Here is a 21992-nt window from a genome sequence, read left to right on the forward strand (position 1 = left end):
TTTTCTCAAACTGGTTTTGTACTGTTCTTCTGCTACGGAGCCGTCAGAGAGTCAATCGGTTCCAGAGCCAATCGGTTCCAGAAACGTGAGAGAGCCAAACGATTCCTGAGCCAATCAGTTCCAGAAACATCAGAAAGCCAATCGGTTCCAGAGCCAATCAGTTCCAGAAACGTGAGAGAGCTAAACGATTCCTGAGCCAATCGGTTCCAGAAACATCAGAGAGCCAATTGGTTCCAGAAACATCAGAGAACCAATCGGTTCTAGAGGCGTCAGAAAGCCAATTGGTTCCAGAAACATCAGAAAGCCAATTGGTTCCAGAAACATCAGAGAGCCAATCGGTTCCAGAGCAAATAGGTTCCAGAAACGTGAGAGAGCCAAACGATTCCTGAGCCAATTGGTTCCAGAAACATCAGAGAGCCAATAGGTTCCAGAAGCGTCAGAAAGCCAATCAGGTCCAGAAACATCAGAGAGCCAATCGGTTCCAGAGCCATTCGGTTCCAGAAACATCAAAGAGCCAATCGGTTCAAGAAACATCAAAGAGCCAATCGGTTCAAGAAACATCAGAGAGCCAATCCGTTCCAGAAACGTCAGCGTTTCAGGAACAGACACTCGTGCTTCTCAAGTGACTCTGGCTGAGCTCGTAACTCAACTAGTGCCGTGGTAAAATGGTTACTATTGAGTCTGAACCTCACAAATCAATTGCATCAGTCTGAAAGAGTCTGTTCAGTCCATCCTGGAGTGATTTTCTACCCTATTGAGTTCATTTGGCCGTAAGTTTGGTCTGTTGCATTAAAAACACAGAAAGTGAAAAGTAAACGCTCATTTCTTGATAAAAACAACTTGACATTAACCCAACTATTTTCACCTCAATAAAAAAGATAAAAACTCTCCAGGAGGTTTGACACTAATAATCCAGGGATTAACTGTTATCTGCATTTCTCAGGTCATTAACATTCATTTTAACTGCAATCCCACTGTGAACCACAAGGTGGTGGGGCGAGTCACTCCCATTTCAATCGAATACTAAAATATCCTGCAAACTATTTGTCGTCTGAAAAAACCCCAACATATTTTAGCTTTCAGGATTTTGCCAAAGATCGTAACGATAACTGATCGAAGTGTAAATGGACATGATCAGAATTAGTAAATAGCGACTGCAGTAGCGTCTTACTTGCTCCAGCAGACCCGTCCATCGACGGCCTGCATCTCCCCCAGCATGGCCAGCAGCAGCGAGGATTTCCCACAACCCACCTGGCCCACGATCATGGTCAGCTGACCTGCCGGAGCAACACGGGGGGGGGGGCTTCAGAGGACGGTCGTAGGAAACATGCTCGCCACCAGCCGAGTTATCATTCTTTACATTTTCAATTCAGAATGAGGACGGTTTCGTTCTTCGTTTGACATGAAATCATGTTCATTGTGACTTTACATGTGATATTTATCCAGCAGCGACAAGATCAACAGTATTTCATCTATTCACGGCAGCTTGTTTCATTACAAGTGGACGATTACAATAAATCATGACAAACAGGTTTGTATCCCTCAATCAGCCGTCATAAATCCAACACGTTTTTAAACTGAGCTCCTCAAATGACTTGATTAATCCCTCACCCTAAATTTAGAAATCCACACTGCCCCATAAAACACATACACGTCACTCACACACACACAATGTTTATCTTGGTCGTAAGCGTGGCTGGAATTGCAGGAGAGTCACTTCCCAGGGGAACGAGTGTGTGACTGTTCCTGTCCAGGCTGCCAAGTGAGGCTCGGAGTCAGAGTTTGAGCAGAACACCGAGGACATGTTGAGAAGTGGGGACCCTTTCGGCTCAACCTCGTTTAGTTTACATTGAAAGTTACTTCCTGGGGCTGCAAAGTTCTTCAGACATCTTCATCTGCACGCTCCTCCTCTTCCTCAGCCGTTATGTCAGTGAACGGTACGGTCAGTGACGCCAGTCGCTCACGTAGAAGCTGATGTCTCGCTAAGCTGATGCTTCAGATGGTTTGTTTCAAATCAGAACGGTATGAAGAGAATTACATACTGAATAAGGAAAGCTGTGTGTTACGTCACCGGTAAATTGAATGATAGAGGGACGGCAGCTAATGCTAAAGCTAACAGTGTGGTAATGGAAGAGGGATGGCAGCTAATGCTAAAGCTAACAGTGTGGTAATGGAAGAGGGATGGCAGCTAATGCTAAAGCTAACAGTGTGGTAATGGCAGATGGATGGCAGCTAATGCTAAAGCTAACAGTGTGGTAATGGCAGAGGGACGGCAGCTACTGCTAAAGCTAACAGTGTGGTAATGGCAGAGGGACGGTAGCTAATGCTAAAGCTAACAGTGTGGTAATGGCAGAGGGACGGCAGCTAATGCTAAAGCTAACAGTGTGGTAACGGCAGAGGGACGGTAGCTAATGCTAAAGCTAACAGTGTGGTAATTGCAGAAGGACAGCAGCTAATGCAAAAGCTAACAGTGTAGTAATGGCAGACGGACGGCAGCTAATGCTAAAGCTAAGGGTGTGGTAATGGCAGACGGACGGCAGCTAATGCTAAAGCTAACGGTGTGGTAATGGCAGATGGACGGCAGCTAATGCTAAAGCTAACAGTGTGGTAATGGCAGAGGGACGGCAGCTACTGCTAAAGCTAACAGTGTGGTAATTGCAGAAGGACAGCAGCTACTGCTAAAGCTAACAGTGTGGTAATGGCAGAGGGACGTCAGCTAATGCTAAAGCTAACAGTGTGGTAATGGCAGAGGGATGTCAGCTAATGCTAAAGCTAACAGTGTGGTATTGGCAGAGGGATGTCAGCTAATGCTAAAGCTAACAGAGTGGTAATGGCAGAGGGATGTCAGCTAATGCTAAAGCTAACAGTGTGGTAATGGCAGAGGGATGTCAGCTAATGCTAAAGCTAACAGAGTGGTAATGGCAGAGGGATGTCAGCTAATGCTAAAGCTAACAGTGTGGTAATGGCAGAGGGACGTCAGCTAATGCTAAAGCTAACAGTGTGGTAATGGCAGAGGGACAACAGTTCTCGAACAGTTTGATGTAGTTTTTTTAAGACGTGTTGTGACAGTATTTTCTGGGGGTGTTTTGGAAACGTCCATCCTACCCGTGGGGATGCGGATGTTGATGTCCGACAGCGTCACCAGGTTGTTTCCCCACGTGAACGATCCGCTGGTCACCTGAACAAAAACACGTGAAGACACAGAATACATGAGCACTGTGGAGAGATGTTTCCGTTATGCAACTGGTGTACGTGCTGTTTGTCCAGAGCGAAGCACAAATCAGTATGTGACCCGTTTGAATGTCCTGACCCAGACTGGGGGAACCAGCGGGTTCACCACACGCACGCACACACACACACACACACACACACACACACACACACACACACACACACACACACACACACACACACACACACACACACACACACACACACACACACACACACACACACACACACACACACACACACACACACACACACACACACTCTCTCTCTCTCTCTCTCTCTGACGCAGTTCTTCCCTTCGCCACAGTTGGTTGAGGAGAAAACCAGTTTCAAATCGTTACACAAGAGGTTCAGGTGTCAGACTGTCTGAAGACCAAAGAAAGTTCTGAGGAAAGGATTAATCGCAATATCCTCCAATCAAATTAGGAACAGAGCTCATTCTTCTTCAGTGAGTTTGTCAAACAATGCATATTGATTTCCTTTATCATATAAGTGATGTTAAAGATAATAAAGTGACTTATCAGGATACAAGCATTCAGAACTGAGCTGAAGACTTTTATAATTCTCCTGATGTTGTGCTTTTAGCTCATGAAATAAAAAAAATAAAAAAAAAAAACGCAGCAGAGGAACATGTGGCAGACCTTTCGTATCTGATCCCTGCACGAAATCCTCTTCTTCCCACTAGGACTGTTTACATTACTCCCATCTGGTGCATTTATATTTGTTTATTTTACATTTATTTTATCTGACAATCCTCCTCCCATCAAGCTTTTCCTGCTCACTTCTTCTCTCCCCATCGGAGCAGAGCCGACGTCTTTCAGGGGAAGATTCACTAATTTACATTATATCACGCTTTTAAACCAATAGGTAAGTAATTTCTTTAGATTTCAGGACAAGAAAGAACCAAACGTTGAATATTTAATATTGATTAGTGTATATTGTGATTTAATTGTTAATACAAAAGCCGTGGGGTCTTTCATGAGCTTGTTCAGCCAAAAAATACATTAATCTTGGTCCAAAGAGTGACTCAGGCCCGTTTAGAGAAATGTACATATTTTAGAATAGAAAAGCACAGCTTCCCTTAATGTTATGCTTATTTTGATATGTCAAAATACATTTAGTAACAGGCTGATGTCACCGCATGAGGAAAGCACTTTTCTAATGAAAGACCTTTCAAGTGTTCACAAAAAAAGAGAAAATAAAAAGTGACGAAACACTTGATCTCAGCAGCACAAACAAACCAATCAGGAATCGGAGGGAGCCATTGATTCAATTAGAAAAAACGTGAAACGTTTTAAAAAGCGGGACGAGGAACACAAATGGAAACAGGATGAGATGTGATCAACAGTAAATGTTCAGGCAGGAAACTGCAGAAAGGCAGAGGAGGAGAAGTCAAACTGGGAGTGAAACTTAAAAATAAAAAGGCCGGAAGGTTGGAAACGTGGAAACTTAATGATATGAGCTGACCCGTCACACGCTGAACGGAACGAAGGGCCACGTTTGTTTTTTTGACGTCTTTGTTGGAGCCCGATTGGAATCAGTAGAGCTTCACGTTAACCTTCGATTAAAACACACTGGTGATCAATATCTTTTCATTTGTTGGCCTTTGTTGATCAGTCAACCAGTGTCTTGTCTTGAATTTTCTCTGTTGGAGGATGAATTTATCCAGTAAATAACTATTTGTCAGTTTTATTGGCCCTGAGTCAAACGAACTCACTGCGACCTTGTTGAAGTGACCCCCCTGCTGCCGTCCGATCCACATCCTGATTCCAGCATTAATATCTTTTATTGACCTTTGCTGAGGTTGATAAGAACCGGCACATAGTTTCCTGGTCGTTAGTTATTGAAACTGCTGTAGATCTACCTCGTTTAATTGGACTTAGAGCCTGACTGAATGAGCCCCATACCCACCTCGTCTTGTTTTAGTTCAATGACTTCACTCGATGTCTATCTTGTCTTTTGTTGAGCTGTTGAAGGCTGAATAACGCGGGCTAATGACCATCTTGTCTTTGTTGGCTTCTGCTGGAGCCTAACTGAAGTTGGTGACGATGGTCTCTCTTGGTAATCTTTGCTGGAAACTGATTAATCCAAGTGGTCTTTGTTGAAGACGGAAGGTAAGAATCCTGTCGAACCCCAACCCCGTTTGTTGGAGCCTGATGATGATCAGAAATCTGAGCCTGTTTTGTTGTTTGTTTAGTTTTTTGATCGGTGCTGAATAGAAACTACCAGACAATGGTATTATTTTCTGTTGACCTTAAAATGGCAGAAGGGCGTTTTGGAGGACATCCTAGAATACAAGGTGCCCAGGGACCCACGGGTTCTGTAGGAACCCTGTAATCTTGAAGGAAGACGGGTACCTCTTTAAAATATTGATCATTGCTTTTAAGAAGGTCATTACTAGGAACTGGTTAAAGAGCGACGTTCCAGGGACAGGACACTGGATTTCCATCATGGAGGAAATCTATTCAATGGAGAAAATTACTTTTCGCCTGAGAATCAAAGCAGGTGACTGAACGCAAAAATGGAGGAAATGGACCTCGTTTAGAAAGAGAAAATAAGATAATCCTTTTTTGACATGCTGAAAAGTGTGATGCCACCTTTTGTATTGCTTTTCACTGTTTGTTTTCTATGTCTATAAAAACAAAGATAAATAAAAAGTATAAAAAAAAAAAATGGCAGAAGGGTATCTTGACTTCAGTTGGCCTCGATTCAACCTGGTATAAGAAGTCGCTTCAGGGGTTTATCATCGGGGATTTACCTTCTCCAAAGTCTTTGAGAACAAAAAGCCACGTTAATCATCCTGGATGTAGAAAGCTCAGGGGATATTAGCCAAGATGCGAAGATATAATGGGTTAAATTTCATGATTTTGACGAAATACCCCAAAGCTCAGAAAAGGTCGACGCGTCACTAAAACGATGTTCCGTTCAATAAATACGATGATTAACTAATTAAAGTGAAGCGCCCCCCCCCCCCCCCCCCCCCCCTCGCGCTGACGTGAGGACGGCGGCGTCACTCCGCAGGGATCCGGCCGGAAGAACGGTCTTCACAGAGCGGCTGAGAAAATGTTCACAAGGCCTTTCAAGGGGCAACGAATTCTCGTGTGAACTCTACACTTCCTGTGAGGAGCGGGGGAGGACGCACACACACACACACACAAACACACACACACGCACGGAGTGAAGGAACCGTCCCGACATGAAGCAGCTGCTGAGCAGAAGCGTCACAACCGACGACCCTGAACTCATTTATTCCCACTAAATAGTGAAACCCGCTGTGCAGCACGTCACTGTTCTGACCTCATCCCGTGAAGGAATGAGTGACTTCAATTCACATTAGAGTCAAATTGGACGTGCGGGTTTGATCAAACGAGAGTCGTGAGGCCATCCGGGCGACCACCGTCCTCGCCGGACTGACAAGCTTCACAATGTCATTGGTTCTTCTTCACCACCTGATCATGTATCATTCAGACGCAAACTCTTTCTCTGCCGTCTTTGTTCTGGACCAAAAAGAACAATGACAGTGGGTCAAGCGGTGGAAGGCTTCTTGTTGAAAGCCTTCCACCCCTCTTGATTCCGACACCGAGGGCGTGAGGACGAGTTTTCATTAGCAAGACAGACGAGTACGGTGTGGTCAAGCAGAGTGACGAGAGGCGTCGACCCTCTCTGGCCTCCGGGGTTTGGACTGGACATCAGTGACTTCATACAACCGGCCCAGTGAGGAGCTCCGCAAACTTTAATCCAAACATAAACTCACACTTCTCACTCAAGAACTTCCTCTTTCTATGAACAGAACAAAGTTGGACCGAAACCCCGTCCCTGCGTCTCCTCCAGCTGTTTTTCTAACCCCGACCCCACCACTCCAGTCGTCCCCCCCCCCCCTCCAACGTAGAACCCCCGACCCTGACCTTCACGGCCACATCCTCCGTCTCCGTGGGTCTCATCTGCCGCCTGCTCGGCTGCTCGTAGTTTTCCATCTGGTAGCGCATGGGGTGCTTCCTGTTGATGGCTTTGGTCTGGAGAGGGACGACAAGAAGCGGGAGATCTGGGAGTTAGTTTCACTAATAAACACCAGACGCTCCTCATCCGGCGGCGTTCCTCAGGGAGACGCAAAGGTTCCCCCCCGGCGGTTTGAATCCCAGAGCCGTGGCACTGCGACACGCTGAGCACAGAGACACTTAAGTACAATAAACTCTTTAAAACACTGCGAAATCGTGTTTAGAAATGGATGGAAACGGACGTTTAACAAGCTCCTAACCCCTCGGTGCGTCAGCAGAGTCAGTGGAACCGTCTGTCCATCAGTCGGAAGGACAAACCACGTTCACACAGCGACTCCCCGCGACACAGCAAGTACAGTATTCCCAGCTTGAGAAGCTAAAGCCTTGAACCACTGACACCATCGTCACCATCTCCTCTTTTACAGTTAGTCAATCAAAGGTCGACACACTATTTGCTGCTGACAAAGGAACCTGGAGAGCCTGAAGCAAACTCCATATGGCAAAGCCCCCAAAGCCCAACCTGGACTCAAACCAGGGACCCCCCTCAAGGGTGAGGTGGAGAGCCAACCACTACACCACAGGGCAGCCTTCATTATCACATTATCACGTTCTCATTATCCGCCACCATGGTTCCGGCCAGCATCACGACCAGCATGTGACTGAAACCTCAGACGACCACGAGATTAGAGCCTGACAGCAGATTACTGAGCGGTGACGTCCGGCAGGACCGCGACTCCTCCAACCGAAGCCTCCTCCCAGCAGACCACCTGGAGAAACCAGCTGAGGAGTAACTGAGTACTTCTACTCTGTTTACAACAAACATAGAAACGAGGACATTTCGCGACTCTGTGACTTCTGGCGATACCGCTCTGATCTCCTCCAGGCGGCAACACGGACCATTCACAATCAAAACACCTGACGGTGACGGTTATTCACCCTGAAAGCTGCAGGAGTAATCAGATTACATCAGTCGCGGCAAAGCGCAAGGACTTCCTGTTTCAAAAAAATGTGTCATCAGCTTGACCAGGTGAGCGAGTGGCTGCAGGACGGCCGAGTGCAGCCAGAGAGTCAGCGCAGACCGAAGACAGCTGCAGGGAGACGTCTGGTTACTGGTCACAGGTCACTGGTCACAGGTCACTGGTCACAGGTTACTGGTCACTTGTGGTCACAGGGTTAGTGGGACTTGTGGCGGAGGCTCACCACTCCCAGGCGCTTCTTTCCAGCTTCCAACGACACAGAAATGTCTCCGTTCCTCCAGCTGTCGTCTCCAATTTCATCACTCTGGAGAAACTCGCTGAGCTTCTGGACACTGACACACACACACACACACACACACACACACACACACGCACACACACACACACGCACACACACACACACACACACACACACACACACACAGAACAGCGTTAAACATTCTCCTAGGAGTTTCCAGTTTCTGTCATCAGGTTTCCTCCAAAGTCTTTTAATTAGATTTACTCCAAACCACCCCCTACGATCTGCCCCAACCCCCCCAACCATTTTGCCCCGACCACCCAATCCAATCCAGCTTTATTTGTATCGCACATTTAACACGACAGCCAAGTTGACCAACGTGCTCCACAGTTAAAAGTAATAATAAAACAAGAACAAAGAAAAAAAAAACGGCAACAGTGACTTAGAAACAGGATATAAACAATGCCACAGTATAATATGTACCAGCAGGAGGTCAAAGGTTAAATATGTATCAGCAGATACAGGAGGTCAAAGGTTAAATATGTACCAGCAGGAGGTTAAAGGTTAAATATGTATCAGCAGATACAGGAGGTCAAAGGTTAAATATGTACCAGCAGGAGATCAAAGGTTAAATATGTATCAGCAGATACAGGAGGTCAAAGGTTAAATATATACCAGCAGGAGGTTAAAGGTTAAATATGTATCAGCAGATACAGGAGGTCAAAGGTTAAATATGTATCAGCAGATACAAGAGGTCAAAGGTTAAATATGTACCAGCAGGAGATCAAAGGTTAAATATGTATCAGCAGATACAGGAGGTCAAAGGTTAAATATGTACCAGCAGGAGGTAAAAGGTTAAATATGTATCAGCAGATACAGGAGGTCAAAGGTTAAATATGTATCAACAGATACAAGAGGTCAAAGGTTAAATATGTATCAGCAGATACAGGAGGTCAAAGGTTGCCCCGTCTTTTGCGATATCTGAACTATAGCTACACCAAAGTAATGTGTCCCAGTGCAGTGCTGGCATACTGGAAGTTGATTGGCTGCCACACCTGACCAGAGCCTTGACAGCGAATCGGACGACGGTAGACAGCAGGAAGAGGGGCGTGACCAGGATGTGGAACAACGCCAGGGCGGCGAAGGCCTCGTAGGGGGTGGGGCCGGACTTGTTGATGAAGTGATGCGTCACAAACGTCTAGGAAACAACATGACAGCGTGAGCCGGAGCACGAGCTTCAGCTGGCCAACGTCTCCGGGACTCGACTCACCGCCAGAACAGCGGCGATGGGAATGGCGGCGTTCATGAAGACTGGCAGGAAAACAAGGAGACAAGAAAACAGTGACGGAAGACACAGAGACGGAGGAGGTCACCTGACTGGAAGCTTCACCTCAACGTAGATGACCTCCCATGGTTTGATGACTTTATCTTTAATTACAAAATACCTTTATCAGGGAGTCAATACGGCGCTGCTGTAGAGTCACTACGGAGTCTCTACACAGTCATGAGAGTCACTAGAGAGTCTCTACAGAGTCATGAGAGTCACTAGAGAGTCTCTACAGAGCCATGAGAGTCACTAGAGAGTCTCTACAGAGTCACTACAGAGTCATGAGAGTCACTAGAGAGTCACGAGAGAGTCATGAGTCACTAGTCACTAGAGAGTCACTAGAGAGTCTCTACAGAGTCACGAGAGTCACTAGAAGGTCACTAGAGGGTCTCTACAGAGTCATTAGAGTCACTACAGAGGCTCTACAGAGTCATTAGAGTCTCTACAGTCAATACAGAGTCTCTACAGAGTCATTAGAGTCACTGCAGTCTCTACAGAGGCTCTTCAGTCATTAAAGTCACTACAGTCATTAGAGTCACTACAGAGTCTCTACAGTGGCTCTACAGAGTCACGACAGAGGCTCGACAGAGTGATTAGAGTCACTAAAGAGGATATACAGAGTCTCCACAGAGTCTCTACAGAGTCACTACAGAGGCTCTACAGAGTCACTACAGAGTCTTTACGGAGTCACTACAGACTCGCTCCATGCAGGGGAAGCACTCGGTCTTACTGGACATGGAGGTGTAGAAGGCGAAGGTCCTCAGGCTGGTGAGCTCCTTGCCCCTGGTTTCCTCCACGCTGTCACAGAAGATGTTCTCCCAGGCGTACAGCTTCAGCAGCTTGATGCCCTTCAGGATCTCCGAGGTCTTCTTCAGGCGGTCCGTGGAGTGTTCCTGGAACAGACGGCAGCAGGTCCCAGATCAGCAGAACCCCCCCCCCACACACAGCGCGCAGTCCAGGGCGCGACAGGAAGTGGCTGCTCACCAGCGTGCTCTTCTGGGTGTCTGCCAGCTTGGTGGCGATGAGGTACTGGACCGGAGCCAGCAGCACGATGACCGCCGCCCCCACCAGGGAGCTGGGCCCCAGCAGGTAGTACAGCAGGATGACTCCCATCACGATCTGAGCAGGACACACACTCACACTGAACACTGAACCCACAGTCAACACTGAACACACACACACACACACACACCTGTACTGGCATGGCCCACAGGTTGGGGCAAAGGAACAGGAACCACATCAGCTGGTTGGTTTCTATAGCAACCAGGTTGTTGATCTGCCCCAGAGTCATCTCCCCCATCGACATGTTGGACGTGGACAGACGCAGGATCTTGTTGTAAATCATGGCCTGGAGGACGAGACACAGCCGGTCACATGGCGACAGAGATGGACAGACAAGACGGGTTTAGAGAAAAGACCTTTATAGTCGGGACAGTTCGTAGTGTTTGTACTTGTTCTGATCCCTGGATCACTCCCTCCACTCACCAGCAGAGCTCCACGCAGGTTGATGCCCGTCTCGATGGTGACGTAGTACGAGGCCTGCAGGAACGTCCTCTGCAGCACCAGGGCCAGGAAGAGCAGGACGGCGAGCACCGAGCTGTTCTGCAGCAGCTCCATGGTCGACATGAAGTAGACGCCCAGCAACGTTCCCTGCAGACACGCCGACTCCTGAACACTAGAGTTTCACCTGGAAACCTCTCCGATATCATCTTCATCAGAAAACACATGTTCGCTGATTGACCGCCATTGATTGTCTCAATGTGGCGGGAATGTGGAATAATGACCCCGAATAAAAAGAAACAACCGTATTATTATTGCTGCTTTTGTGGTACAGCTGCTTACCACAGCTGACCCCCCCCCCCCCCCCCCCCCCTCCAAACCTTTGCCCTGCCCACCCACCATAACAGCCCCAATGACATCATCATCATGCGTCGACCCAGTTCACATCCTCTCCGATCGGATTCACTTGTTTCATAATTTGTACGAAATAATCCCTAAACATTGACATTTTCTACAACTTGAACACTGAGGCTCCGCCCACGCCGGCCAAAGCCATCTTGTTTCTCCCCGCCCACTCAACACCAGGCCCGAAGGGGATGTAGTACGTATGCCAGGCCCGTAGGGGCGCTGTGACTCACCAAATGATTCCTTCAAGGGTCAACTTAAGACCTATTTATTTGTTCAGGCTTTCGCTTAGTTCTTTTAGGGATGTTATGTCTATCAATGTGTTGTCTTGGCCTTTTAAATCTGTATTTGCATTTTATTCCTGTTTATGTTTTTACTGAAACTGTGAAGCGCTTTGTGACCTTGGTCTGTGAAAGGCGCTGTATAAATAAAGTTTACTTACGTACTTACTTACAAATACACAACAAACGCAGAAGAACTTTCATTTTCCGCAGATGTGCGTCTTTGCCGTGTGTGTGTGTGTGTGTGTGTGTGTGTGTGTGTGTGTGTGTGTGTGTGTGTGTGTGTGTGTGTGTGTGTGTGTGTGTGTGTGTGTGTGTGTGTGTGATGTAATGAACACAGTGGTTGGACCCGCGTGAGGCAGGCACCTCCGCTCCAGTGACGTGTTATCAGATTCAGGAATGTTCTGCACATTACTGAGCCGCTGGCGTCACATGTGATGTGTGTGTGTGTGTGTGTGTGTGTGTGTGTGTGTGTGTGTGTGTGTGTGTGTGTGTGTGTGTGTGTGTGTGTGTGTGTCACGCACTCCGGCTGAACCGGACCTGCTGAGACGCTCGGTGTGAGCTGAGTGGAGAATTTTCCACGTCGCTGAGAAATGCAGCCGCTCTGCTCTCGATCTGCTCCCGACATTTACACGCTCAACGTCAACGAGCACAACCTGAGGCCCAAAACACAGGGAGGAGGAGGAGGAGGAGGAGGAGGAGGAGGAGGAGGAGGAGGGGGAGGAGGCAGAGGAAGAGGAGGAGCAGGCAGAGGAAGAGGAGGAGCAAGAGGAGGGAGAGGAGGAAGAGCAGGAGGGGGAGCAGGAGGAGGAGCAGGAGAAAGAGGTGGAGCAGGAGGAGGAAAAAGAGGAGCAGGAGGAGGAAGAGGTGGAGCAGGAGGAGGAAAAGCAGGAGGAGGAAAAAGAAGAGCAGGAGGAGGAAGAGCAGGAAGAGGTGGAGCAGGAGGAGGAAGATTAGGGGGAGGAAAAAGAAGAGCGGGAGGAGGAAGAGGAGCAGGAGGAGGAGCAGGAGAAAGAGGTGGAGCAGGAGGAGGAAGAAGAGGATCAGGAGGAGGAAGAAGACGAGCAGGAGGAGGAAGAAGAGGAGCAGGAGGAGGAAGAAGAGGAGCAGGAGGAGGAAGAAGAGGAGCAGGAGCAGGAGGAGGAAGAAGAGGAGCAGGAGGAGGAAGAAGAGGAGCAGGAGGAGGAGCCAAAGCTGCGTCAGCTCCAATTTCAAACTTCAGGCTATTTTAATGGAATAATAGTCAATGAACCGATGCCTGCAGGCTTTTAGTTTGAAGGCGACACCTGGACAGGTGAGCAGCAGTGCAGTCAAGTCGGCAGGGACAGCAGTTCCTACCCAAGGCTGAATTGAAATGAATGAAATATTCATTTTGATCATTTGTTTTAATTAGAACATAATCGCAACGTTGCCTTTGGATGTAGCCGTGCTATGCTAAATGCTATACGTACGTTCACGGTGTATTAGCGAATTGACGCAACGCTGCTACGCTCTCGAGCTAGTTGGCGGGTAAACAGGCAGGATGGCGGCGCGAGAGACGATAAAGACATTTTCACAACTTTCTTTTGAGGAAAAGCAGCAACTCTTAAAAGACGGGAGACCAAATACCTGAGCTACAGACCTCCTGCAGAGGAACGCTCAGAACATTGTTCTGCTTTCATGTCAATCTGGGGAGCAGACGCTCTGTAGGCGAGGTTTCAGCACCACAGACAGCTCAGTTATCATTTACTCCAGAAGGTAAATGAAGGTTTGTCTTCAGTTCCAACATAAACAGGTACGCTGCCATGTCAATATATATATATATATATATATATATATATATATCTTGACTGTCTGGAGACTGATATTGAATCATAGTTTAAGTTTCAATGGTGTTTTACCATCTTGATTTTCCTCACTACTGTACAGCCCCACAACTCGCCAACATGTCGGAGGGCGGCTTTACGTGATGCGCCTGAACGCAACACTCACAGCACCTGCGGTTGAAACCAGACCAACATGGCGGCTCAGACACAAACTTTCTCTTTACTACTGAAAGAGTTCAGAGAAATGGATTTCTGAAAACATCGGAATGAGCGTCGGGGCAGGACCGACGAGCTCGGAGGTTTGTCTTCAGTTCAACTGACGTCAGAAGATCCAACGGAAGCAGGAAACCGACGTGGAAACGACAAGCTTCAGACACAACGAGGCTACAAAGACAAACCGTGTCTCTTCACTCCAAACCAGGGAGGACACGCCCCCTCACCTTCTTCTTGTCCTCCTCGGAGATCTCGCTCTTCACGTTGAGGTACTTGTGGATGCCCAAGATGCAGAGCGGCCCGGCGAAGCCCAGCAGGTCGGCCAGGTACCTGAAGGTGCTGCTGAGCAGGATGGGCCGTCCGAACGCCCGGTACATCGACCTCCAGATGGACGGCGCCCGGTCGGGGTCCTTGGCCGTCTGCGGAGAACGAGGCCGGAAAGAGTGAATTTACATAGATGAAACGGCCCCCTGCCAGCCCCCCCCCCCCCCCCCCCCCCCCCCCGTTCCACCTCACCCTCTGGCCTTCGTACGCGTCCTTCAGTCGCAGGTAGTTGGTGAGCGCCCGCATGGCGATGGGCAGCTTCCCGATCTTCTTCAGCTCGATGGGCCTCTTGTGAGCTCCCATGATCAGAGGATTCATCCACCAGTATGTGGCCTGGAGACAACATGGAGGGCACTTCCTGTTACATCAGCACTCTCACATTCCTTCAAAAGAAGAAGGGTTAGGAAGGTGAAGCTCGGGTGGAGAAGCTTGGGTGGAGAATCTTGGGGGGGGGGGGGGGGGGGTCGACCTTTGACAGCAGGTTGACAAACGGCTGCAGGAATCGAACTCCGAGATCCTGCAGGTCTTCTGGAGGCTTCACCTTCTGAGGGTTGGCAAAGAAAACGTATTTCTACAGAGGAGACACAAGGACACCGTGAAACTCCTGCAGGGTTTGAGACACTTCACAACTTCACAGTTAAAGGTGACAAACAAACAGGCTAGGACAGTGAGCCCGGTGTCCAATTACAGTCAATCAACCGTCAAAGCTGAATACTGAAGGGCTTCACGGACGAGGCTCCAGACAGGGGTGAGCCTTGATCCTGGTGTCAAATTAGAGGTAAGGAAATGTGTGGGGGGGGGGGGGTGAAACTTGAGGCAGCAGGAAGTAGCGGGCCGCTCACTCGGACTCGGATGACGTTGATCTCGACGGCCATCAGGAGTCCGTACAGGATGACCAGCAGCGCCGTGATGCAGAAGCGCAGGTGCTGCGGCCCCACGGAGAACACGGCGTACTTCCACAGCTTGATGGACTTGGTGATGAACGCCAGCACCCAGTAGATGAACAGCACTGCCACACAGGAGGCCGGCCGTCACTCAGTCATCGCGTCGACAAACGTGACCACCGAGCAACGGCGGCGGGCGGCGAGCGGCGGGCGGCGAGCTCACCCAGCAGCAGCTTGGGGAAGTTGGACGTCTCGATGTTGTGGTAGTAGACCACCGACGTGGTGGCGGCGACGAAGCCCATGAACGCCGGCATGAAGAGGTGGAGCTGATTGGTCGTCATCACCCTGCGGGAGGAAACACACACACAGACCTCCATCACAACGATGGCACTCTGGGGGGGGGGGGGGAGGTGGCGGCGGCGGCGAGGCCTTACTTGCTGGAGACGATCCCCTCGGCGAACTCGCACACGTGGACGAAGAGCAGCAGGAAGGTGAGGATCCACCGCATGTTGTGTCCCGGGAAGTGGAGCCACGTGTTGTGATGGATCTGCACCTTGGAGCTCTGGCTGCCCCAGCCTGACACACACACACACACACACACACACACACACACACACACACACGCACACACGACAGTGTCGACATCAATTCCGTGGTTTTCCCTGAATCAATATCCATCACAAGCTTCACTCTTCAGGAGAAAAACAATGCGATTAATCGCAATTAATTCTATTTTTCATTGAATGACAGCACTAATATATATGTGTGTGTGTGTGTGTGTGTGTGAGGATCAAGATGCTCTCCATGTGCAACTTGACCTTCATTTCCCCGCCGACCACTCGGGTGGCGTGCTGCTTACCGATGAAGAGGATGGGGAAGGTGATGAAGAGCAGGAAGACGTGAGGAACCAGGTTGAGAGCGTCGACGAAGCAGCCATTGTTCAGCACGCCTCCGACCACGCTGTACGGCGAGAGCGTCTCGTTGTTGCCGCAGAACGACAGGGCCATGCCCCCGGCGGCCTGGGGCCGATCTGAGGAGACCAGGGACCACCAGGGACCAGTAGAGACCACCAGGGACCACCAGGGACCACTAGGAACCAGATCACAGGAGGCAGAGGCATTAGGTACGGTGGCCCACAGGGGTCACTACTAGCACCACAGCTTTGAATCTAATACTGGGTTCTGTTTCCCGGCCGCGAGGTGGGATATTCCCAGCTGGGATGTGGGATATTCCCAGCTGGTACCTTTCTGAGTTTCCCAGTTTTTTTTTCACTTTATTTTTATCTATTTTTCAATCATAAACATGAACATGAGAACTCACGTTACAGAACCGTCCTCCACAGCAAGACAGCGTATACATGACAGTGTAAGAAAAATAACAATAATAATACTATGACAACAGAACCGATATGAGACAAATACATAGAAAGATGGGCAGTTAAAACATTCCCGTGTCGTGTTGGTGGCCAATCAGTTCGACAGGTGTTTTTCTATAGGGAACCATGTTCTCATGAAGATCTCAGACTTCCATACGCCTCTCTCACTTTGTGTTTCCATTGTCCCACTGCTGGTGGCTGTGGATTCCTCCACTCTATTGTCACCATTGTCCTTGCAGTCATCAATAGTATATGTAGCAGGTGCTTTTGATTTTTTGTAAACTTGTTCTCGGGAGTCAAATCAAGAAGAAACTGGCCCAGAACCTTCTCGAACTCTTATCTTCACGCCCCTCCAGAAAGGAGTCCAAATTGGGCAATCCCAGAATATATGGGATAATATATATATAACCATTCCACATCCTCTCCAGCACTTTCTTGCATTCGGATGGTAAACAAATTTAGAAACCACCAGAGGTGTGTTAAAGAACCTTGTCTTCGTCTTCCAATCAAACTCTTTCCACGTGTTTCTATTGATTCCTTTATGACAGCCACTACAAGTTGTTTCCCACTCTCCATCCTCCACTATAATATTCAGTTCCAACTCCCATTAATTTTTTTAATGTAGTGAGTATCGTCTCCATGTGACTCTTTAAACTGCTTTAATATTATTTGACAAACTGGTGATTTCTTGAACGACAAACCAATCCCAGTTGGCCATCTTTGTTTGGGTCAAGTGTTGTATGTCGGTGCCCCGCTGAGGAATGATCTCTATTTTTCCCCGCCACCCTCCATTTGATCCGCCGACTTCGTTCACCAGCTTCTAAAAAGTAGAGTTTTACCATCTGTGTGGAGGTGAAATTTAACCCCTCGACTTCACACAGGAAACAATCAAACCAAACGTGAAATTAAATGAGATTTTCTCCGTCTGCTCTCCTCCTGGGTTTTACCAGATTGATGCCATAAACCTGTCGCTCAGTCTTATAGGGCTTTTTTTTTTTAATGAACAAGACAGTTACGGCATCCAGTCGGCCATCTTTGTTTGGGTCAAGAGTTTTATTCGAGTGCCTCATTTCACAGGAACTGTTCCCCGTTTGGGAGACGACAAACCAAGTCATTTCTGTTTTAGTTCCTGTGGTCGACGACCAGCTTCTGTGGGAAGGATTTTATTGGGGTATTAGTTTTTGTGGGTGAACTGGGAAATGGGACTTTCCCAAACTTTCTTGTTTCCCAGCTTCATGAACTCAATCTGAGTCATAACAAACATTTGTCAAATAAATAATAAAACTCATAATTCAACCAACTGCTTCCTGTCGCCATCTTTGTTTTGGGTCAAAGTGTATTTTAGTGCCTTGTTGAGAAATTATTATTATTTAGAGACATTTCTGGCCTCAGTTGATAAACAGGTGGCATCTTCATAAAGTCTGATCCTTTTTCTGAACTTTAAAACTCAAAGGAAACACTTTTAGTAAAACCTTCTGATGATACAATATCGATTAGAAGAAACTGTTCTAGTTTTATGTTTTTTTTTTTACTTAATAAAGTTTCAAACTTGTAAGAAACAGACTCAAGAAATAAAATAAACGAGAATAAACTGGACAAAAGGAAAGAAAATTCAGCTTCAGCTCAAATCTAAAACTTGTTGTTTTATCAACGCAGTCTGATAAAAACCAACAAACAGTTAAAGTAACCTTCAGGGAACTAAACAGTGTTAAAATCAGGATTTCACTGGATTTACTTTAAGGACTGGCGTGTGTCTTACCTCAGATTAAAGATAATCAAATCCTCAGTGGCTGCTTTTCATTCCGGATTACTGGAAGTTAAAAAGATAAGAGAGAGAAGAAGCAGAAAAGAAGAAAAAAACCCCAGAAAAGAAAAGACAGTTAAAGCGAAAGGACCTGATTATTTTTAGCCCCACTAGAGCCTCAGCTGCCCCACTCAGTACTGCCCCACTCACTTCTGCCCCTCTGAGACACTCTGGCAAGTCACAATTCACAACACAGCGAACTTCCTGTGCCGTCCTTCAAAAATAAAACCACACCGCTTCCAGTAAAGTGACGAGGAATTTTCCAAATCTGCATAAATGAAAATGCGGATTCGTGTCTGTCCGCTCAGATGCAGCAAGTAGTGAAGAGAATAGTACGAAATGCTTTTCTTTTCCCGACAAATGTCAGCGTTTCATTCGAGGGAGACGAGGACGGGCCTGAGCGAGGGGACGCGGTTCGATTCCCGGCTGCCGTAGGGGAATTTAAAAACTCTGCTTTTGTAAAGTTTCATCCATTTTTATACTTTAGGCGCAAAGTGCTCAGACACTAACCGCTTTATCGTCTGAAGACGGGCTGCGACTTCTTCTGTGGGCGTTGAAAAAGGAGTCAGTAGACTCAACGTACCATCATGTGGCAGAAAATAGTACTACAAACAATATTCCGCGTACGCAATTGAAATACAAGCGGCGAAATTGTGATTCTCTCGCGATGTTTTTCAACATTTTACAACTAAAACTGCCACATGTTCCACTTTCAAAACCAACAGAGCCCCCAGTTTAAACTTACAGGTACTTGTTTGCGAATATTTTATTTGTTTTTATGGCTCCATCACGTCTGATGGGAATAAATCAGCCGTCGCCAGGATGTGTAGAAGCCTGGAAACCACTTCGGGGATAATAGAGAGTATTATCTTTATCCTGTACTTCTATAAGCCCCGAAATAAAATATCTTCAGTCTCTGGTGACTGGACAGTTTCCCTGCAGACGGAAGCCACAGAGAAACTGGAGGAACGACTTCATGTGTTCATCCGACTCTACATTATATATATATACTGTATATATGTCAACCCCGTTTTGAGCTCCAGTGGCTCTTATTGTGAAGGTCTGCCTTCCTCGCAGATGGACTGGCTTTGGTGAGTAGTTTTTCCTTCAGATCAGATTTCCAAAACTTGTACCAGTTGAGAGGTGAGAAGGTTTATTATGGTCTTCTTCCACAGCCAGCACAAACACGTTTTACAAAAGCCGGAGTCAAAACGACCAGCTGACTTTGTTTACATCCACTCATCAACATTTAGGGACGAATATCGAATATAGCTCAACCAGGGGAAACACACAATACTCTTATTGCAATAAAAACGTGACGGCATATTCATCAAAAATACAGATTTTTTTTTTTTTTTTTTTTGCACGGATGGAATAAATGTGAGAGGAAACCTTGGAAACGTCACTGGGGCGCGCGCGCGAGACGACGCAGCGTCGATTTACGTCGTCTTGAATGGTCTTAATAATATCGACACTCAGAGCAGATGATTTCCAGCTGTTTCCCTGCAGAAGCAGCCTCTGGATCTGTGGTTCGTTCGACGTGGAGTCTCTTCGGGTTCCGGCAGGTCCTGCGGTGCAGCGGCGTCCCACCAACGCTCCACCGGACCCCGTTCACAAATCAACCAATTCAAACTTTACACACGTGTACACACACCCCGACACATCTTATCTCCATGTTTGTTGTGCTTCTTAACCAGCACTGTCGTGTCTTTAATTCGGGTGCTCCGGTAATATTGATATGATTGAGAATGTTTTGCGTTTTGAAATATCCCACGTGAATCGCTTCGCTCCGATTCCATTGAGTGATCGCTGAGGGGGGAGCAAGAATGTAGCTTGCGTCTCACAGAGATGTACACAATGGGTCGATTTTAATCACGCCGATAACAACATCTGTCAATTTAAGATCGAGATTTTGCATCAATTTATTGATTACCTCTGACAATTTGCGAGAAACTTTACAAATGAGGAATTGCAGGATTGTCGAAGGGACTCTGGTGGACTGTGCTGGGATTCGTGGAGCGAACGCTCGAGGTCAGAGGAGGATGAAGACGCAGTGAAACACATGAGGGAGAAGAAAACACGAGTCCGACACTCACCTGGAGCCTCGCGCACGACAGCGGGTCAAAGCGTCACTTCTGGATGTTTGATCTCTAAATCTGCGGCGTTTCGCGGGACCAGCGCTTTTTTAATCTGAAGGAGCAGAGGCAGGAAATACCTCTGTGTCGTTCGGGCCGCGCGCGTGCGCGCGCTTCAGTGGTAGGGGGGGGGACGCACGGAGGAGAGACGCTCAAGTCCCAGAGATGATGAGCAGCGCGTAAAGATGTGGGTCAGATTAAAGCCACTGAGCGGGTTTTGGTTTCAGAAGCTTTTAACACTTCTGCCGCTGCAGATGTGATGGAATGTCATTAATCTGGTGGCAAAAGAAAATAAAGCGCGAAGGGAAGATTCTTCCACGAAATTAATTCTTCTGCTGTCAATCAAGCCAAAAAAATAAATAAAAAAAAACTACATCTTGTAAAGCCACCGGATCTGCATTTTATTGTGAACGATCCATATGTTTCAGCCCAGAACCGGAAGTGGAAGCAGATTCAACCGAAAAAGTTTTGAGCAAAATATGAACAATTTATAAAGTGACGTCAGAGAAGAAAAGATAAGATTCAGAGAATAATGGGAGGAGGGATGGAGGGATGATGGATGGATGATGATAGATGATGATGGAGGGAAGATTGATGGATGATGGAGGGATGATGATGATGATGATGGAGGGAAGATTGATGGATGATGGAGGGATGGTGATGATGATGATGGAGGGATGATGGATGGATGATGGAGGAATGATTGATGGATAGATGGATGGATGATGATGATGGAGGGATGATGATAGATGATGATGGAGGGAAGATTGATGGATGATGGAGGGATGGATGATGATGATGGAGGGATGATGGCTGGATGATGATAGATGATGATGATGGAGGGATGATGATAGATGAAGGATGATGATAGATGATGGTGGATGGATGACCCCGCCTCCCTCTCATGATGTCACCACCTCGAGCTATAACCCCGCCTCCCTCTCATGATGTCACCACCTCTCCATCCTATAACCCCGCCTCCCTCTCATGTCACCACCTCTCCATCCTATGACCCCGCCTCCCTCTCATGATGTCACCACCTCTCCATCCTATAACCCCGCCTCCCTCTCATGTCACCACCTCTCCATCCTATAACCCCGCCTCCCTCTCCGTGATGTCATCACCAACATGGCGGACGACCTGGTCCAGGTGGAGCGGCAGAAGCTGCTGATGCTCGTCACTTTAATGAACCACGTTGAATTCCTCCAGTAGGAGGAGTCTCACTGTGTTCGTCTTCCTGTGGCAGCGCTCCAGCACCACCTACAGGCCTGGCAGGTGTACAGCATCGCTCCAAGTCGTTTTCGGGGAGTGCGGCTGGGAAACCCCCAGCGGGCCTCCTCACTCCACTGACTGGGAACCAGTGGAAGTATTTCCTGGAGATTACTTACAACCACAGCTTGACCAATAAACTCAATCCTCTTCCTGGAAGTTCAGGATTTACGTTGTAGATCCTGAAATAGAACAGGCAGATGTTGACCTTTCACCTCTGAGCCGTGTG

The 21992-nt window shown here is 47.7% G+C and overlaps 1 protein-coding gene across 1 annotated transcript in view; it reads right to left on the minus strand.

The window, feature by feature from the left end:
* Window positions 1–18488, minus strand: part of abcc9 (ATP-binding cassette, sub-family C (CFTR/MRP), member 9) — a 50874-nt gene extending 32386 nt beyond the window's left edge. The window contains 18 exon segments of the mRNA XM_080517914.1: window positions 1172–1277; window positions 3106–3178; window positions 7137–7244; window positions 8427–8535; window positions 9497–9639; window positions 9712–9752; window positions 10499–10661; window positions 10753–10887; window positions 10961–11116; window positions 11254–11418; window positions 14200–14394; window positions 14396–14629; window positions 14766–14867; window positions 15139–15305; window positions 15404–15525; window positions 15615–15756; window positions 16040–16269; window positions 18315–18488. Of these exon segments, the coding sequence (XP_080374040.1) occupies window positions 1172–1277; window positions 3106–3178; window positions 7137–7244; window positions 8427–8535; window positions 9497–9639; window positions 9712–9752; window positions 10499–10661; window positions 10753–10887; window positions 10961–11116; window positions 11254–11418; window positions 14200–14394; window positions 14396–14629; window positions 14766–14867; window positions 15139–15305; window positions 15404–15525; window positions 15615–15756; window positions 16040–16187 (2309 nt within the window). The 5' untranslated portion in view covers window positions 16188–16269; window positions 18315–18488.
* Window positions 18489–21992: the final 3504 nt, after the last annotated feature.

Source organism: Blennius ocellaris, assembly GCF_963422515.1.
Source record: "Blennius ocellaris genome assembly, chromosome: 22".
NCBI classification, from domain to species: Eukaryota; Metazoa; Chordata; class Actinopteri; order Blenniiformes; family Blenniidae; genus Blennius; species Blennius ocellaris.